This window comes from Eptesicus fuscus, chromosome 18 (assembly GCF_027574615.1).
Source record: "Eptesicus fuscus isolate TK198812 chromosome 18, DD_ASM_mEF_20220401, whole genome shotgun sequence".
Classification (NCBI taxonomy): Eukaryota; Metazoa; Chordata; class Mammalia; order Chiroptera; family Vespertilionidae; genus Eptesicus; species Eptesicus fuscus.
Window position 1 is genome coordinate 12,401,357 of NC_072490.1, and position 15,476 is coordinate 12,416,832.

Sequence of the window (15,476 nt, forward strand, 5' to 3'; positions counted from 1 at the left end):
ATGCTACTGGAAACAGAGGTCCTTCCAGAGTTTCTAGGGTTTTGCTGACAAGACCAGGAAACAGTCAGGTAGGGGCAGGAAGGTCCCTTCTTCCTTCAGCTTCCAGTCTCTCTCCAGCACTCCCATTGACAGGGTTTAACTGGAAGGCACTAGAATCATCACAAAAATGGTTTGCTTAATCCTAGGCCCAGTACCACTGAAAATAACAGAGTGACTTTGAAGCTGAAAGACAGTAGCTTAATTACTGGTTCCTAAACAACAGCTACCTATTAAGTTTACTTTTTGATAGTCTATGTGCAATAAAGGATGATTTGTTTGCATATTTAAGTATAATCTCAAGACTCTCATTTTTTTCACATTTGCTTTTCTGACCCCTGCAGCACACATGGACCCTGTACATCACATTTTCCATCATTTGTTGACACATTGTGTCATTTAAAATTGCTTTTCAGCTTTTAAACCTTATCCTTTGACTTCATTATCTGTATCCTTGTTATTGTATTGGATGAGGAATGGAAGGGCTCTGTTCTTAGTTTGAATTTTACTGCCAGCCTACTACTAAGTACCTTGACTTTTCTGAAAAGTGGAGATTTTTTTCATTGTTTTTTTTTAATAAAATGAATGTTTCTTAAAGTTTTGCTCCAAAAAATTATGTTTTTCATGTTATTATTGATGCTAAAATGCTTAAAAATAAACTTTAAAAAGTAAAATTATTTTAAATTAACAGGTGCTTCTAAGGAAGGAGGTGCTGGAGCAGTTGATGAAGAAGATTTTATAAAAGCCTTTACAGATGTCCCTCCTATTCAGGTAAGGATACCAATATACTGGCTCTCCCCATGAATGTTGTCTCTGTGCCTCTTCAGATAATTGTTTTTGTCCCTTTAAAAATATTTTTCCCTTAAAAGACTATGTGAAAATAAAATACTTGACTGATTATTACCAAGCTATTATTTGTTGGTATAGTTAGATTTTCCAAATGATTTTTCAGTGAGGCTGAAATAAAAGTGAATCCATATTATTGACTTAGATATTACATTCCACTGTCCAACTGCATCTGCTTTCTTTTTAAGGTGCTTGAGTATTAATCCCCTCCTTTGTTTTTCTCCTACGTTTTTGTTCATTTCATGTCTATCTCCTTTGTGGGCACATCCTTTTCTACTTAGCTATTGAATATTGGGATTTCCAAAGAGTTCTGAGCCTTTTCTTCTCACTCTTCTCTTTCTTAATAAGTCACTTTCTTTAAATGGATGGCTTCAGTTTTCTTCTTTACATAGATAATGCACAGGTTTTTATCTCTAAGCCAGACCTCTGGAGCATCAGTTTCTCCACTGATTGTCTATTTAACATCTCCTCTTAGATGTCTGAGGCATCTCAAACTCAGCCTGTCTGGAATTAGACTCATGATCTTCCCCCTCACACACCTACCCTTCCAGTGTTTTATATGTGGAAACCATTACTTGATCAGTTACAAAAGTCAGAAACCTAGGAATCAATCATTATACTACAACGATTCTTTACTTGTATTCAAACCTTTTTTGTTTGTATACCTCCTAAAAGAGTATTTAAAAAATAGTGTACTCTCTCACTAAAGTAAATTTTTTTAGTGGACCCTTTTTTCCTTGTTGGGGGGAGGGGAACCTTTTATTACATTCCAGAGTAATGCATCATAATAAGATTGGGAGTGGTATGGGAACCTGCCTTTCTTCTGAAATACAGCAGAATGATTATTGTTGGGGCGGGGGGAAGGGTGTTAGAAAAAACTAGGTAAGAAGCCTCCTGAAATCATTTTCTAACAGAATGTTATCTGGTCCTCCGCCTACCTCTTCAGCTGTCTAATGCCCTGCTCAACTTGGTGCTCTTGTTTGGGCGTGGTTTGTTTGTTTTTTAAGTAAACGAATTTAATGATTTTTTTAAGTAAACGAATTTAATGCAATGTAATGGTTGTTGATAGTGACAGATATAAGTAGGGCTGTTTTGATGAAGGTGTCTGTTGGATACCACTCAGAAAGTATCACTACAACCCCCTTTCTCTCCATTTTCATTTCTGGATTGCTCTGCATTGTCTTTCCTTATGGTCAGCAACATGGCTGCAACTCTTTGAGCCTCAGACCTTCATTACCCTCTGTCTCTTGTCTGGTTGATCCTGTAAAACTTGTGAGATTCACTCTGATTTAGGTCACGTGCCCATCTCTGAACCTTGCTTGTTACGTAGAGAGATACTGGGTATTGATTTATGTAGACCTGGGGCCTTGTCTCTACCCCTGGTCTCCTTTGCACTCTTTTTTTTTTTTTTTTTTTTTATTTCAGAGAGGAAGGGAGAGGGGGAGAGAGACAGAAACACCAATGATGAGAGAATCATTGATCACCTGCCTCCTGCACGCCCTACACTGGGGATTGAGCCCACAATCTGGGCATGTGCTCTGACCAGGAATGGAACAGTGACCTCGTGTTCATAGGTCGAAGCTCAACCACTGAGACACGCCGGCCGGGCTCCTTTGCACTCTTTACTCCTATACTCTGGCCTTCTTTCAGTTTCTTTCTGTCACAGAGCCTTTGCACATACTATTTACTCCAGGGAAGGCTTATCTCTCTCCACTTTGCCTAATGATGTTTAACACATCCTTTAGCTCTCAGTTCAAGCTTGACTTTTCTAACACTAGTTCAAACACCCTATATTAACTATAGACTTTCATAGCACTGCATAATTCTCCTTGGTGATACTTTATTTGCAATTTCATATTTTATATCATTTGATTCATTTCTTTTTCTCTCTCCCTGACCAGACTATAAACTTTATAATACAAGAAACATGTCTGTTTTTGCTCACCATAGTATTCTTAGTGCCTAACATAGTACGTTTCTGTTACGTGAATATTTTTTAAGTGAATGAAAGGATAATGGTATTTGGCAAATTGTAGGCTCCAGAGGAAACAAAACATGTAGCTATCCTGGTTACTGTCTAGCATGGGGCAGTGAGGAGACTAACTTAAAACACGTCCTTTTGCAATATTGTATAATAGTGTACGAATGCAGATATGTTATATACCTGAAGTCATTTTGAGAAATTAGGCCTATTTTTATTAATTGGACTATTTGCATCTTGTTTTTAAATGATAAAGCATTTTAAATGTATATTTGAAATTACTCATGTATGAAGAAGTAGCATAAGGGTAACAGGGAAGGAAGACAAATGAAAGCACTTTATTATTGTCATAATATATTTCCATCCTCCATTAAAAATGGTGGTAGAATGGTAAATAAATAATCTTATTACTTGAAAGATTATTTTAAACATCAGGGCATAATTTTAATATTGCTCATGGTAAGAAATGTTAACATTACAATTTTACATCTTTAAGATCTATTCTGGTCGAGAACTTGAAGAAACATTAAATAAAATCAGGGAAATTTTGTCAGATGACAAACATGACTGGGATCAGCGTGCCAATGCAGTAAGTTTTTTATTTTCTTACCCCTCTCCTCTTGTTTTCAATGTTCTTTTTCAAAAACTTGGAAATTCAGTAGTACTACTATCTGGTATTTCAGATACTTATGAAATAGAAAGTCTGGTAAGTGATATTTCTTTCTGGAAAATATATCGAGATAGTTGGCATTTCTGACTTAGGGTAATTTTTATTGTTTTTGCTGGTCAGGTGGAACCTGTTTCACCCGTTTGTTAGTCTCTCTATCTGTGCTACTTATTGAGTGACCAGTGTGAGCTTCCCTGATGCCACAGGGTCGTGGCCTGTCTGTGGGGCTACATAGTCAGTACTGTCCTCCATTCTTACAGGTTTTACCAAAAAAGCAGTTCACTTTTCCTGCATGCTCAGTGTTTTCATAATGTCAACATAAATTCACAATATGGCCATTTGTCTGGCTTTTTCTTTTTTCCTCTCACATCTCTCTCTCTCTGATAAATATTTTCACAACCATGATTTTTTTTTAAAAAAGGCCTGATATTTTTTAATTAAGAATATTTTATTTCACTTAAATCCTTGAGATACTATTTGATAAATTTTAAAATGATATTTGCAATGTCAAAAGACTATAATTCAAAGATTGTGACTTGGACAAATTTACATCTGAGTTACCACATGTGTGCCTCATTGTCCTCAAGAAGCCAGAGGAGGGGTTCCATTTGAAGACTCCTCTGTTCTGAGAGCCCAAGTCTCTATTTTGACGAATTAATGGTTGGTCCTTCTGCCTCTGTTCTTTTGCTTATGCATGAAAATAATTTCAAGAATTGGGCCCTTTTATAAAAAGTCTCCTTAGTATATAGTGGTAATGGTTGCAAAACATTTTGATTATACTCAATGCCATTGAATTGTATACTTTAAAATGGTAAATTTTATGTAAATGTGAATTTTACCACAGTTTATTAAAAAAAGGCTTCCTTAAAACTTCAAAATTTAGTAATCTATTCATACATTACATATGTCTATTATGCATATAACCAAATCTATAATGTTCTTTTCCAGAAAGCTTTGTGTTTTGGTTTGCATGTTTATTTTAAGATGTTTAATACTGTTAAAATGTCTGAATGTGGTTATGTAAATAGAACGAAATGTTATTTTTAAATTTTTGTTTAAATAATGAAGTTCAGATAGCTTTAAGATTTTTTTGCACTGCCACTTTTTTTTTGGTCAATAATGGTAATTTTCTTTATTTCAGCTTAAGAAAATTCGATCATTGCTTGTTGCTGGAGCTGCACAATATGATTGCTTTTTTCAACATTTACGCTTGTTGGATGGAGCACTTAAACTTTCAGCTAAGGATCTTAGATCCCAGGTGGTTAGAGAAGCTTGTATTACTGTAGCGTAAGTATATTCTTTATGTGACAAGTGTTTTCTATGAATGAATTTGGTACTCATTGAATCAGATCTCATTAAGTAAAGCAGTAGCAAGATAACCCCCAGAAAGCATATATGTTGATCCAAATATCATTTATATTATAAGGATACAATTTGTGTGATTTTTAAAATATATATTTTTTATTGATTTCAGAGAGGAAAGGAGAGGGAGAGAGAGAGAGAAACATCAATGATGAGAGAGAATCATTGATGGGCTGCCTCCTGCATGCCCCAACTGGGGATTGAGCCCGCAATCTGGGCATGTGCCCTTGACCGGAAACAAAACTGGGACCCTTCAGTTCGCATTTTGACGCTCTGTCCAATGAGCCAAACCATCCAGGGCCAATTTGTGTGATTTAAAAAAAAAAATTTCTTAACAGCACATTATACCAACTCTCAAATGTGTTTATATGTCTAAAGCCTACTGGTGGATTTTTGGTCACTAACTCTGAATGTAAGAAGAAAGTGAATGGGTCTGAGAACTGGCTACATTCAGTTTTCTCTTTACTAATTTGGATGTTAAGCTCTATTTCTGATATTTTAGCAATTTTAGGAATTATAACATGCATCATTAACTTATCAAAATATAAACTTATTCTGTATGTTTATATTCTTCTAAAATTTAAGGATGGTAGAACCCTAAAATTCCTCTCCATCTGAATACTTTTATTGTATATGTTGTTGAATAAGCATTCCTTTGAAGATAGGGTTACACAAAGATGCCTACTATTAATATTTCTAATCAGGATTGAATTGGATGTTCTAGTCAGAACAGAAAATAAAATAAAAGAAACCCACACACACCAGGAAATAAAAACTATGAAGATTCAAGATAAGGAACAAACTCCCATTTTTAATGAGTGATATAATTATCTATGCTGAAAACCACGAGAATCTATAATAAATTATTATAATTAAGGAACTTTACCAGGATTGCTAGATACAAGTCAGTATACCAGAGTACCAAAATAATTGAATATCTCTCAATTGCAAAACAAAACAAAAATCCACAAAATGTAACCTTGAAATGTATTTCAGCCCTGGATGGTGTGGCTCAGTTGGTTAGGCATTGTCCTGTGCACTGGAAGGTTGCCAGTTTGATTCCTGGTCAGGGCGCATGCCCAAATTGTGGACTCAATCCCTGGTAGGAGGCGTGTAAGAGGCAGCTGATTGATATTTTACTCTCACATTGATGTTTCTCCCTCTCCCTCTTCTCTCTCTCTTAAAAAAGAAAGAAGGAAAAATATCCCATGATGAGAATTCTGCTCTTGGCCATGATACAGTACTGGTACAGGACTACCCCTCTTGCAGAAAGCAACAGAATATGTAAAACACCTTTTTTCAAATAACAGACAACGGGCAGAGGAGGATTATGATTCTTGAAAGAATCAAATCATGTGAACAGTATGATCAGCATAGTTATGACCTTGAAGCACTTTCTGGACTATGGGGATGGGAGGGAGAACTCAAGCAGAGCAAGGCAGTCTCACTAAGTTGAGAAGAAACAAGAGATTGGAGTTTCTGAAGGGTGAAATAGCTAAAAAAAAAAAATAAAAAAATTTAAAACCTTACCCGAGGATATGTTTTTATTGATTTTAGAGAGAGAGGGAAGGAGAGAGGGGGAGAGAGAGAAATACTGATGTGAGAAACATTGATTGGTTGCCTCCTATATGTGCCCCCACCAGGGATCTATCCTGCAACCTAGGTATGTGCCCTCACCAGGAATTGAACCCACAACACTTTGCTGTATAGGATGATACTCCAACCAACTGACCCACCAGGCCAGCTCAGTAGCTAAAATCAAATATAGGTAGGACCAGTTATATTACCTATATTTAATGTTAAACTATTTTTTAAAAAGCATTTTTGTCTTCCTTTGTAGCCATCTATCAACAGTTTTGGGGAACAAATTTGATCATGGCGCTGAGGCCATTGTACCTACACTTTTTAATCTCGTCCCCAATAGTGCAAAAGTCATGGCAACTTCTGGATGTGCAGCAATCAGGTTCATCATTCGGGTAGGTTCTTTTCTTCTCTCTCCCTTCCCCCCTTTAAAAATGTACTTAAATACGTTATTGGTATTTTTTTAACTCCAAGGGAAAATTACTTTTGAATTATTTTTCTGATAATAAAAGCAATACATGGTAATTATAGTTATTCTGGAACATTTAAATAATGCAGAGTATTACAAAGTAAACATTTTTGAACAACGTATGAGTACATGTATGCATGTGTGTGTGTGCATGTAACAATGTTACAGGTAGTAACAGGCTACAGATGTAAAATAGTAAAATTGTTATAGACAGTGGTAAACGATGACAGGAAAATTTTTACTATTTCTCATCGTCCGTATCTTGAAGATACCCAAAAGAACAGAGATAAAAAGATAAATCTCCTCGCCCCCCCTTAAATTCTACTCACTTGACAGTACCCATTTTGCTGTTCTTGAGCTTGTCATATTATTGATATACTGTTCCTCCATCTCACTGAAAATACAATCAGGTGGGGTTTTTGTTTGTTTATGTTATATCCTGTTTTATATATTTAGTGTGCTTCCTAGGGGACTACTTCCTTAGATTGCTCTATTCGATTCCTCATTCTCTCTTTAATTCTAGAGAAGTTTTTTTTTTCTTTTTTCAAGTTGTTAACTCTACTCATATTAATAAGTTAAAGTCTGAATTGTTCTGATTTAGTATTTGGTTGAATGCTTTGTCATCGTGAGGGTCATTTTTTATTTTCCTTTGGTACAGCTACCCCTGAACATAGTGTCACAATGGTTAGGTGTCTCCCCATCCCTGCCATGTGTCGAAGGTGGGCTAATCAGCAGTCGGGCCTTGGGGAGATTATGAGAGAGAGGAGGAGGCTGGTGGGTGAGAGATGGTTGTGTGTTGTGGCTTAGGACTGTCCTTGCACTTTAACTCCATAGTAATGTTTGAGGAATGAGTTCTGGATGTTCTAAGGAGCAGGTCCATAGAGTGCTTCCATGCTGAACATAACAGCTGCATAACATGCAGGTCAGCACTCTCTTGCACTAGTCTTTTGAACAGCTTCAAGTCTATGGGTGGTTTCTCTCTGTAGTAGCTGAAAAAGTTTTTTCTTTTATTTCGGTTGAGTTGGTTGTGGCAGATGTGGCATGCACATTCTACTTCAGGGAAGACTTGTAATGAAGCACTCTTGGCAAGAGCCTTCACATGCCAGCTTCTTCAAGGATTGCCTCAGTTGCAGGGAGCTGCCTTTCCCAAGGTCTTGCCCCTTCTCAGTATGGCCCTCATCCATTAACTGATTGATGTGCAAGTGTAAAGGTTTGGCCATCTTGGACCAATTCGAGACTATGCTGAAGGGCCATTTTAACTCTATAGCTCCCTAATGGCCTTAGATGAGATATCCTTGGGCTATATCATAGGTCAGTTTCTTCCTCTGCCCACTCCTGTTTCCTTTTCATACCTTCCACAGGTGTTGATCCCAAGGGCATGTCTTAATAGCCTCATGCTAACCTCTATCTCAGATCCTGTTTCATAGGTAACCCAGCCTGTACCATTAACTCAGAAGGAAAATAGAGCTTTAAAGCATCAAAAATGTATACTTCAGTTACTATTTTATTATGTCTATGTTGAACTTTGTAGCATTTGCTTCACTAAAGAAGAGCATAAGAATTACTAATAGAAGTCAGAAGATTATACCTATTGAACTTTACCTGAATTCTAGAGAGCTATGGTTCAGCCAGAATGAAAGTTCAGTTAAAGTCACCATTTCAGAGTGCATTCCCAATAGTTAGGTATGTGGATTCACACTGATTATCTACTTTGATTACATAGCAGTTATTATCTTCTACCAGCAGGAGCCATGGCACTTCAGAAAATAGAACAAATGCTACATGCCCAGTTTCTCTTAGTGTTTGCCCCCCAGAGTTACACTGTCCTGACGGTTCTTTGCAGTTGTACAATTAGCTTGTCTTTATTTTATAATATTACAACCACACCTGTCCTTCTGAAACTGTGTTATCATTACTAGTACTTTAATTTGGGAAAACTTTCTGACTGGTCTTAATTTCTTTCAAAATCAGATTTTATTATCTTTTTGTCCTGTACTAATATAAATACGTGAATGTTAGACAAATAAAAGAGGGGGATTATGTGAAGTGCCCAGTATTTTTCAACCTTTTCTAAAACATCTTTTTCAGCATACTCATGTACCCAGACTTATACCTTTAATAACAAGCAATTGCACATCAAAATCAGTTCCTGTGAGAAGGTAAGTTTGGAGGGGAAAAATTTTTTTTTTAGTATGGCTTTAATGTTGCATTTTGTTTCATTCTTAGTGTGGTGTAAAAATTAGTTGTTATTGATTTCTTGCCTTCTAGAAACCTTAATAAAATTTTTTGCCTTATGTCATTATAAGGGAAAAGGAATGAAGCAATTATTATGACTACCCACGTTTCTCAGTTTTATCGTATTAAGCTTTGGGTTTTTTTGGGTCGCTGTTTGCTTGGTTTTTAGAGAGTTCAGAGTCTGGAGTCAGGACTCTGCTGGAGTCCTGTAGCTGCCACTAATTGACTGTCCTGCCTTGGGCAATTATTGAATCACTTTAAACCTCAGTGTCCACATGTTAATAGGGCTAATGATATCAGTCCCATAGGATCTGAGGATTAAATGAGATGCACATTAGTAGAATTGAACAAAGTGCATAGAGTCAACAGCCATATCCGGTCAATCAGTCACCCTCTCTGTTATGATTTCTACAAACTTTAATATCACCATCAATAACAAAGACAGCAAAAACAAGATTTGCGATTTGATGTTTGAGAAAATTGTAAAGAACTCTTTCTCTTTTAAGTTTGATAAGTATATTTAATACTTTGAATGTTAGGAAGAAGATGGATAAGACATCCTTATTTACTTTCAGTGTTTTGGAGTTTTGGTGACAGTTGTTCATTAATTCTCTCATTGAGGGTTGGCAAATGACAGCTCGCTGGCCAAATGGTACAACCCACAAGCTAAGACTGTTTGTACAACCCACAAGCTAAGACTATTTCTAATGTGTGTGTTTTTCAGATTTTTTATTGATTTTTTTTTAGAGAGAGAGAAAGGGAGAGAGAAACATTAATGTGAGAGCAAGAGATCAGTCAGCTGCCACCTGCACGCCCCCTACTGGGGATCAAGTCCACAACCCTGGGCATGTGCCCTGACAGGGAATCGAATTGGCAATCTTTCGGTACATGGCACAATGCCCAACCAACTGAGCTACACCAGCCAAGGCTATTTCTAACATTTTGGGAGGGTGGGTGAAAGGGGGAATGAAGAATATGAGATAGAAATGGTATGTGATCCCTAAAGCCTGAAATATTTACTGTTCTGGCTCTTTACAGAAAATGTTGACCAATCTCTGTTTAGGAAAATGGTAATTGAGGAATAAGAATGTAACAGAGAAGAGGGAGTCAGGAAGTACATCCTAGAACTCCTTGAGAAGGGAAAGCAATTCAATAACTGTAGGAGCAGTGAGTGGGGTATAACCTAAACAGAGATGTAAAACTCACACTCACTGCAGAGCTGTCAGATAGGCCACTGAGGCCAGAGCACATAGTGGAAGGTTTCCGTCGGAAAAGTGCCTGATGGGATGGAGGAGGAAGGGCCAGGACTAGGTTGAAGTCAGTATAGAGGGCTTTGAATGTCATAAAGAGAAATTTTGACATTGTTTCATTCTTTGACAGTTTTTGGTGAGGAGGCAGTGTCATCGATCCGAGTTTTTATTCCAGCTATGAACAGTGATTAAGAAGGCACAATGGTTTAAATAAGTGGGAATATTAATAACTCATTGAAGAGAGGCAGGGTCTGAACTAGAGCTATATTGTTGATAATTGATTGAAGGAGATTTTATTCAATAAATAAATTCAAAGGATTTCAAGTGTAGAAAGGAGACCTGATAATTGGGTACGGATGAGGGCGGTGATGTCAAATGTTTTAGAGTGTGAACTCTGGAGTCAGAATGCCAGGGGTTACAGCTCTGTCACTTTGGGCAACTTAATTTAACTTCCCTATTTCTCATTTCCTGATCTGTGTAATATGGGCCAAAAGAGTGGGCTTGAGAGGGTAAAATTTCATATGTTCTTTTGTATGTAGTGTTTGAGTTGACTTTCACTGCCTATGTAAAGATGTTGAATTGAACCAATGCTGACTAGATGTTAGAAGCATAGCTGGTAGTCAGGTACAGATTATGTTGCCCAAGTTGACTATAAAGGGAAGTGGACTGAGATCAACACAAACTAGGTGAGCACCTGTTTAAAGATAGGTGGAGAAAAAGTATCGTCATTAGATGCCAAGAAAGAAGAGAAGCTCAAGAATGAGACGGTTGAAGAAGTTGAGGACTAGAAGGCTTAGGAGAAAATGTACAGATATTTGATTAAAAATCAAATGTGTATCTTTTTAAGGAAACATTTTAAAAATAGAAAATCCATCACATCTTTCTTGATTACCATTATATGTCTTCAATATCTTGTGCATAGTAGGTATTTGATAAGTATTTTTAAAATTAAATGGAATTTGTTAATTTTACATTTGACAAGCATTTTAAGTTAAATGTATGGGGAACTCTTAGTCTTTTTTAACTACTTAGCATAGAAATAGTTGGAACCTTAAAGTAAGTTAAGTACTTGACAATTAAGATAACCGAAAACATACCTTGTACAGTTGTCTTTAGAAATCTGTGGGAATGATTCCAGGATCCCCATGGATACCAAAATCTGTAGGTGCTCAGGTCTCTTATACAAAACTAGGGGTGGGGGGCGGGGGTCCCTCAGCCCAACCTGCCCCCTCTCACATAATGGGAGCCCTCAGGGGATGTCCTACTGACGGCTTAGGCCCGCGCCCCACAGGGAGCGTACCTAAGCCACAGTCTGGCCTCCCTTTGTGGGAGGCAACTGGGCTGGTCAGGGGAAGGCACCAGCCCCATCACCCCACTGCTGCAGCCACTGTCAGTCACCGCAGCCACCAAGGTGTTTTCATCATCACGGACTCCAGTCCCTTCACCAAGAAAAAATGACAACTTTCTTTAGGCATTTTCAAGATGTGTCTTTCATAGGATATGCATTTCTTTCTTTATTTTTTATCCTCACCTGAGGGTATGTTTCCATTGACTTTTTGAGGATGTGGAAGAGAAAGGGAAAGACAGAGAGAAACACTGATTTGTTGCCTCCTGAATGAGCCCTGATCTGGGCCCCAGCCAGGGAGGAACCTGCAACCTAGGTACATGCCTTTGATCAGAATCAAACCCAGACCCTGCTGTCTGCAGGTTGAGGCATTATCCACTGAGTCAAACCGGCTAGGGCAGGATATGACATTTCTTAGCCTTCCAGCAGCAGACCTTCATTTTTTTCTCCAGAAGTGTGGAAAAACCCTAGATCACCTTTTTGGATTCTTATTACCCAAGTTACTAAGAATATTACCAGTGGCATACAGGAAGCTTAGCCAATGTGCAGTCAGAAAAGGTGTTTCCTCTATAGTTCACACCAATGGAGGGCTGGGCCCTGCCCAGGCCTAAAGCCTCTGGCCGAAGCTTTAGGCCTGGGCAGTCCTCTCCAGCTCCCTCTGATCACCGACTCAGCCCCTGCCCAGGCCTGCCCAGACCGAAAGCCTCTTGGGCAGGAGCGGACCCCCAGCAGGCCGAAAGCAGACCCCCAGCTCCTGCCCAGGTGATCAATTGCAGGGGGTCCGCTGGTGTACCAGGCCGAAGCAACCCCCAGCTCCCTGGGATCGATTGCAGGGGGTCTGCTCGTGCACCAGGCCGAAAGCAGACCCCCCAGCTCCCTGCCCAGGTGATCAATCGCAGGGGGTCCACTGGTGTACCAGGCCGAAGAAACCCCAGCTCCCTGCAATCGATGGCAGGGGGTCCACTCGTGCACCAGGCCAAAAGCCTCCAGCAGAGGCTTTTGGCCTGGTGCTGGAGCTGACACCCAGCTTCCCGCTTTCGATGGCAGGGGGTCCACTCGCCACGCCCACCATCATCGAAAGTGGGGATTTGGGTGTCCGCTCTGGCTCCAGGCCAAAAGCCTCAGGCGGAGGCTTTCGGTCTGGTGCCAGAGCGGACCCCAGCTCCCTGCAATCCGTCGCAGGGGGTCAGCGCAGGGCGCCTATATATGCAAATTAACTGCCATCTTGGTTGGGTTTATTTGCATACTTGCTCTGATTGGCTGGTGGGCGTGGCGAATGTGCGGTCAATTTGCATATTACTGTTTTATTAGGTAGGATGGAGTAGTATTTGCATATAACCTATATTTGTATATAGGCTATAGCAGGGTGTGCCTTACACATCACTTCATTCATGTGGATTCAGCATATTGATTGGTGTGTGGCAAATTCATTTTGCTTTTGGGAACTTTCTGGGGGGACCCCCACTCCTAATATTTTCAGTCCCTAGTTGGTTGAATCTAAGTGTATAAACCCACAGATACAGAGGGCTGCTTGTACTTCAATTCAGGGCTCAAAGTGCAGTATTATAGAAGAAAGTGCTACTTAGTATTTAGTTATAAATTAATATAACGTTATAACATTTAATTATAATTAACTTTTCTTTTTCAGGCGTTCATTTGAATTTTTAGATTTATTGTTACAAGAGTGGCAGACTCATTCATTGGAAAGGTATGCATCAGCCCTCCCTCTCCTCCCTCCTTCCCCTCCCCAGTGTTACCAGTTCTTTAGAAGTTGATGGTGTTGGTTTTGCGTTATTTCCCATTTTGCTTTAAAAGTTATTTGTATTGGTTTTCCTTTAAAACAGTGGTGTAATGTTCCTTTTATTTGTTGCAGTTATGAATGGTATGATTTTCTTCTTTGTGGGGTGAGTGAGGGTCTCTTAAGTAGAATGAATCATACAAGATACTCCAGGTTAAATTGGGCAAAAATTAAAAATGTATCTCTAGTCATGTGAGACAAGTTTACCAAGGTGCAATTCATCAAGTAATTAATGACTAAAGAGAGAAGGAAGGCACTCCCTTTCCGAGGGAAGAAAGAAAAAAAAGTTTCTCCACACCAGCTGTCAGGAGTCATGGGCAGTGCTTGTTCTAAGATGAGCAAGAGGAAAATGTAGGTAGCTCGGTAGTCACTGGCTATTTGTATGGCTGTATTTCTTGTTGGTTTCAAGTTTGGAACTTGGGATATGCCTACATTTATGCTGAAAATGATGCTGATTTACCATTTTTATGGAAATCATTAAATTTGTCCACAGCCCCTTTTAAAAAAAATAGAATTTGTTGTTTAATGTAGGCATGATATACTAGTAACTCCAAGTTTTCTTTAAGTTCGTGTGTGGCAGCTCCTATTCAGTTTTATAACTGATCATACTATTAGCAAATCATTTTCTACATTGGTGGGTTAGTGATGAACCACACAGAAGATCATTTTTTATTCATTACAAATATAAAATTTGAGTACTATATATTTATACATTATTTGGATCTCATATACAAATAATTATTTTCAGGTTTATAATGTTTAACTTGTCAGAAGGAAACTGAATATGAATGAAATGTATGAGGTGGATTCTTAGAAAATCTTGCAGCCTTAGATTTATCATTGTTCACTGATTAATCTTTTTACCTTCCCTTCTCCTTTGTGATTGATGTGTAACACATAGGCATTAAGTGTTATTTGTGGTGAAATACAGTTTTACACATGACACTAAAGATGTTTTATTTTATAGACATGCAGCCGTCTTGGTTGAAACTATTAAAAAGGGAATTCATGATGCTGATGCTGAGGCCAGAGTGGAAGCAAGAAAGTAAGTCCATAATGTATTTTCGTGACAGTTTAAATACTTTAGTCTTTTCATTGAAAGGAATTATATTGGGAGAATGAAAATATTAGAATTGTCCCAGTTATTCTACTTTTGATTAGCTCTTCAGTGAAATTGAGATTGATTTTCCTCCACTAAGTCTGTACTAGATGTCTCACAGTTACCTCCTTTTGTCATGTGTATAGTCGTCAGTATTTCTAGTCCATCATAATACATCTCCCCTTTTATTGTGAATAAAATAACTGTCACTTATTGAGCATGTGTTATATACCTGATACTGTGTGGGGCAGTTGGTATTCATTCTTTTCTAACATTTGAAGTGCAAGATTGGCAACTGAAGTTTGGAGATTTGTAGTATACCCAAGCCCCAAAGCAGATCTCTTTTGATCTGCTTTTCTCAAAAGCCTACCATTTTTCTAAAACTTGTTAACTTTAAAAAGCATTCACTTGAGATACAGTGGGTGTCTTAAAAACCTACATGCTCACCTGCATTCTTGAATGTATACATTTTATTTTTAATGACTAATAATGTAAAGCTATTGTGCTTTTTTCTTCTTTTTTTTTTTAAATTTGTTCATTTGCTTTACAGGACATATATGGGTCTTAGAAACCACTTTCCTGGTGAAGCTGAAACATTGTATAATTCCCTTGAGCCATCTTATCAGAAGAGTCTTCAAACGTACTTAAAGAGTTCTGGCAGTGTAGCATCTCTTCCACAGTCTGACAGGTCTTCATCTAGTTCACAAGAAAGTCTCAAGTAAGGTCATATAAATGATAATTACTGATTTCTCCCTCTCCCCAACTCCCCAGAGTGCCTTCAGTTGGGTGGATACTTGAGTATCTGCT

General features: G+C 38.3%; 1 protein-coding gene across 6 annotated transcripts in view; it reads left to right on the forward strand.

The window, feature by feature from the left end:
* CLASP2 (cytoplasmic linker associated protein 2) overlaps positions 1-15,476 on the forward strand; it is a 142,569-nt gene that overhangs the window by 54,939 nt on the left and 72,154 nt on the right. For all 6 annotated transcript variants that reach the window (XM_054708094.1, XM_054708091.1, XM_054708090.1 and 3 more), the window contains exons 9-16: positions 728-807; positions 3,360-3,452; positions 4,672-4,817; positions 6,733-6,868; positions 9,031-9,101; positions 13,421-13,480; positions 14,538-14,615; positions 15,220-15,387. In XM_054708094.1, coding sequence (XP_054564069.1) covers positions 728-807; positions 3,360-3,452; positions 4,672-4,817; positions 6,733-6,868; positions 9,031-9,101; positions 13,421-13,480; positions 14,538-14,615; positions 15,220-15,387 — 832 coding nt within the window. The remainder of the gene's footprint in view (positions 1-727; positions 808-3,359; positions 3,453-4,671; positions 4,818-6,732; positions 6,869-9,030; positions 9,102-13,420; positions 13,481-14,537; positions 14,616-15,219; positions 15,388-15,476) is intronic.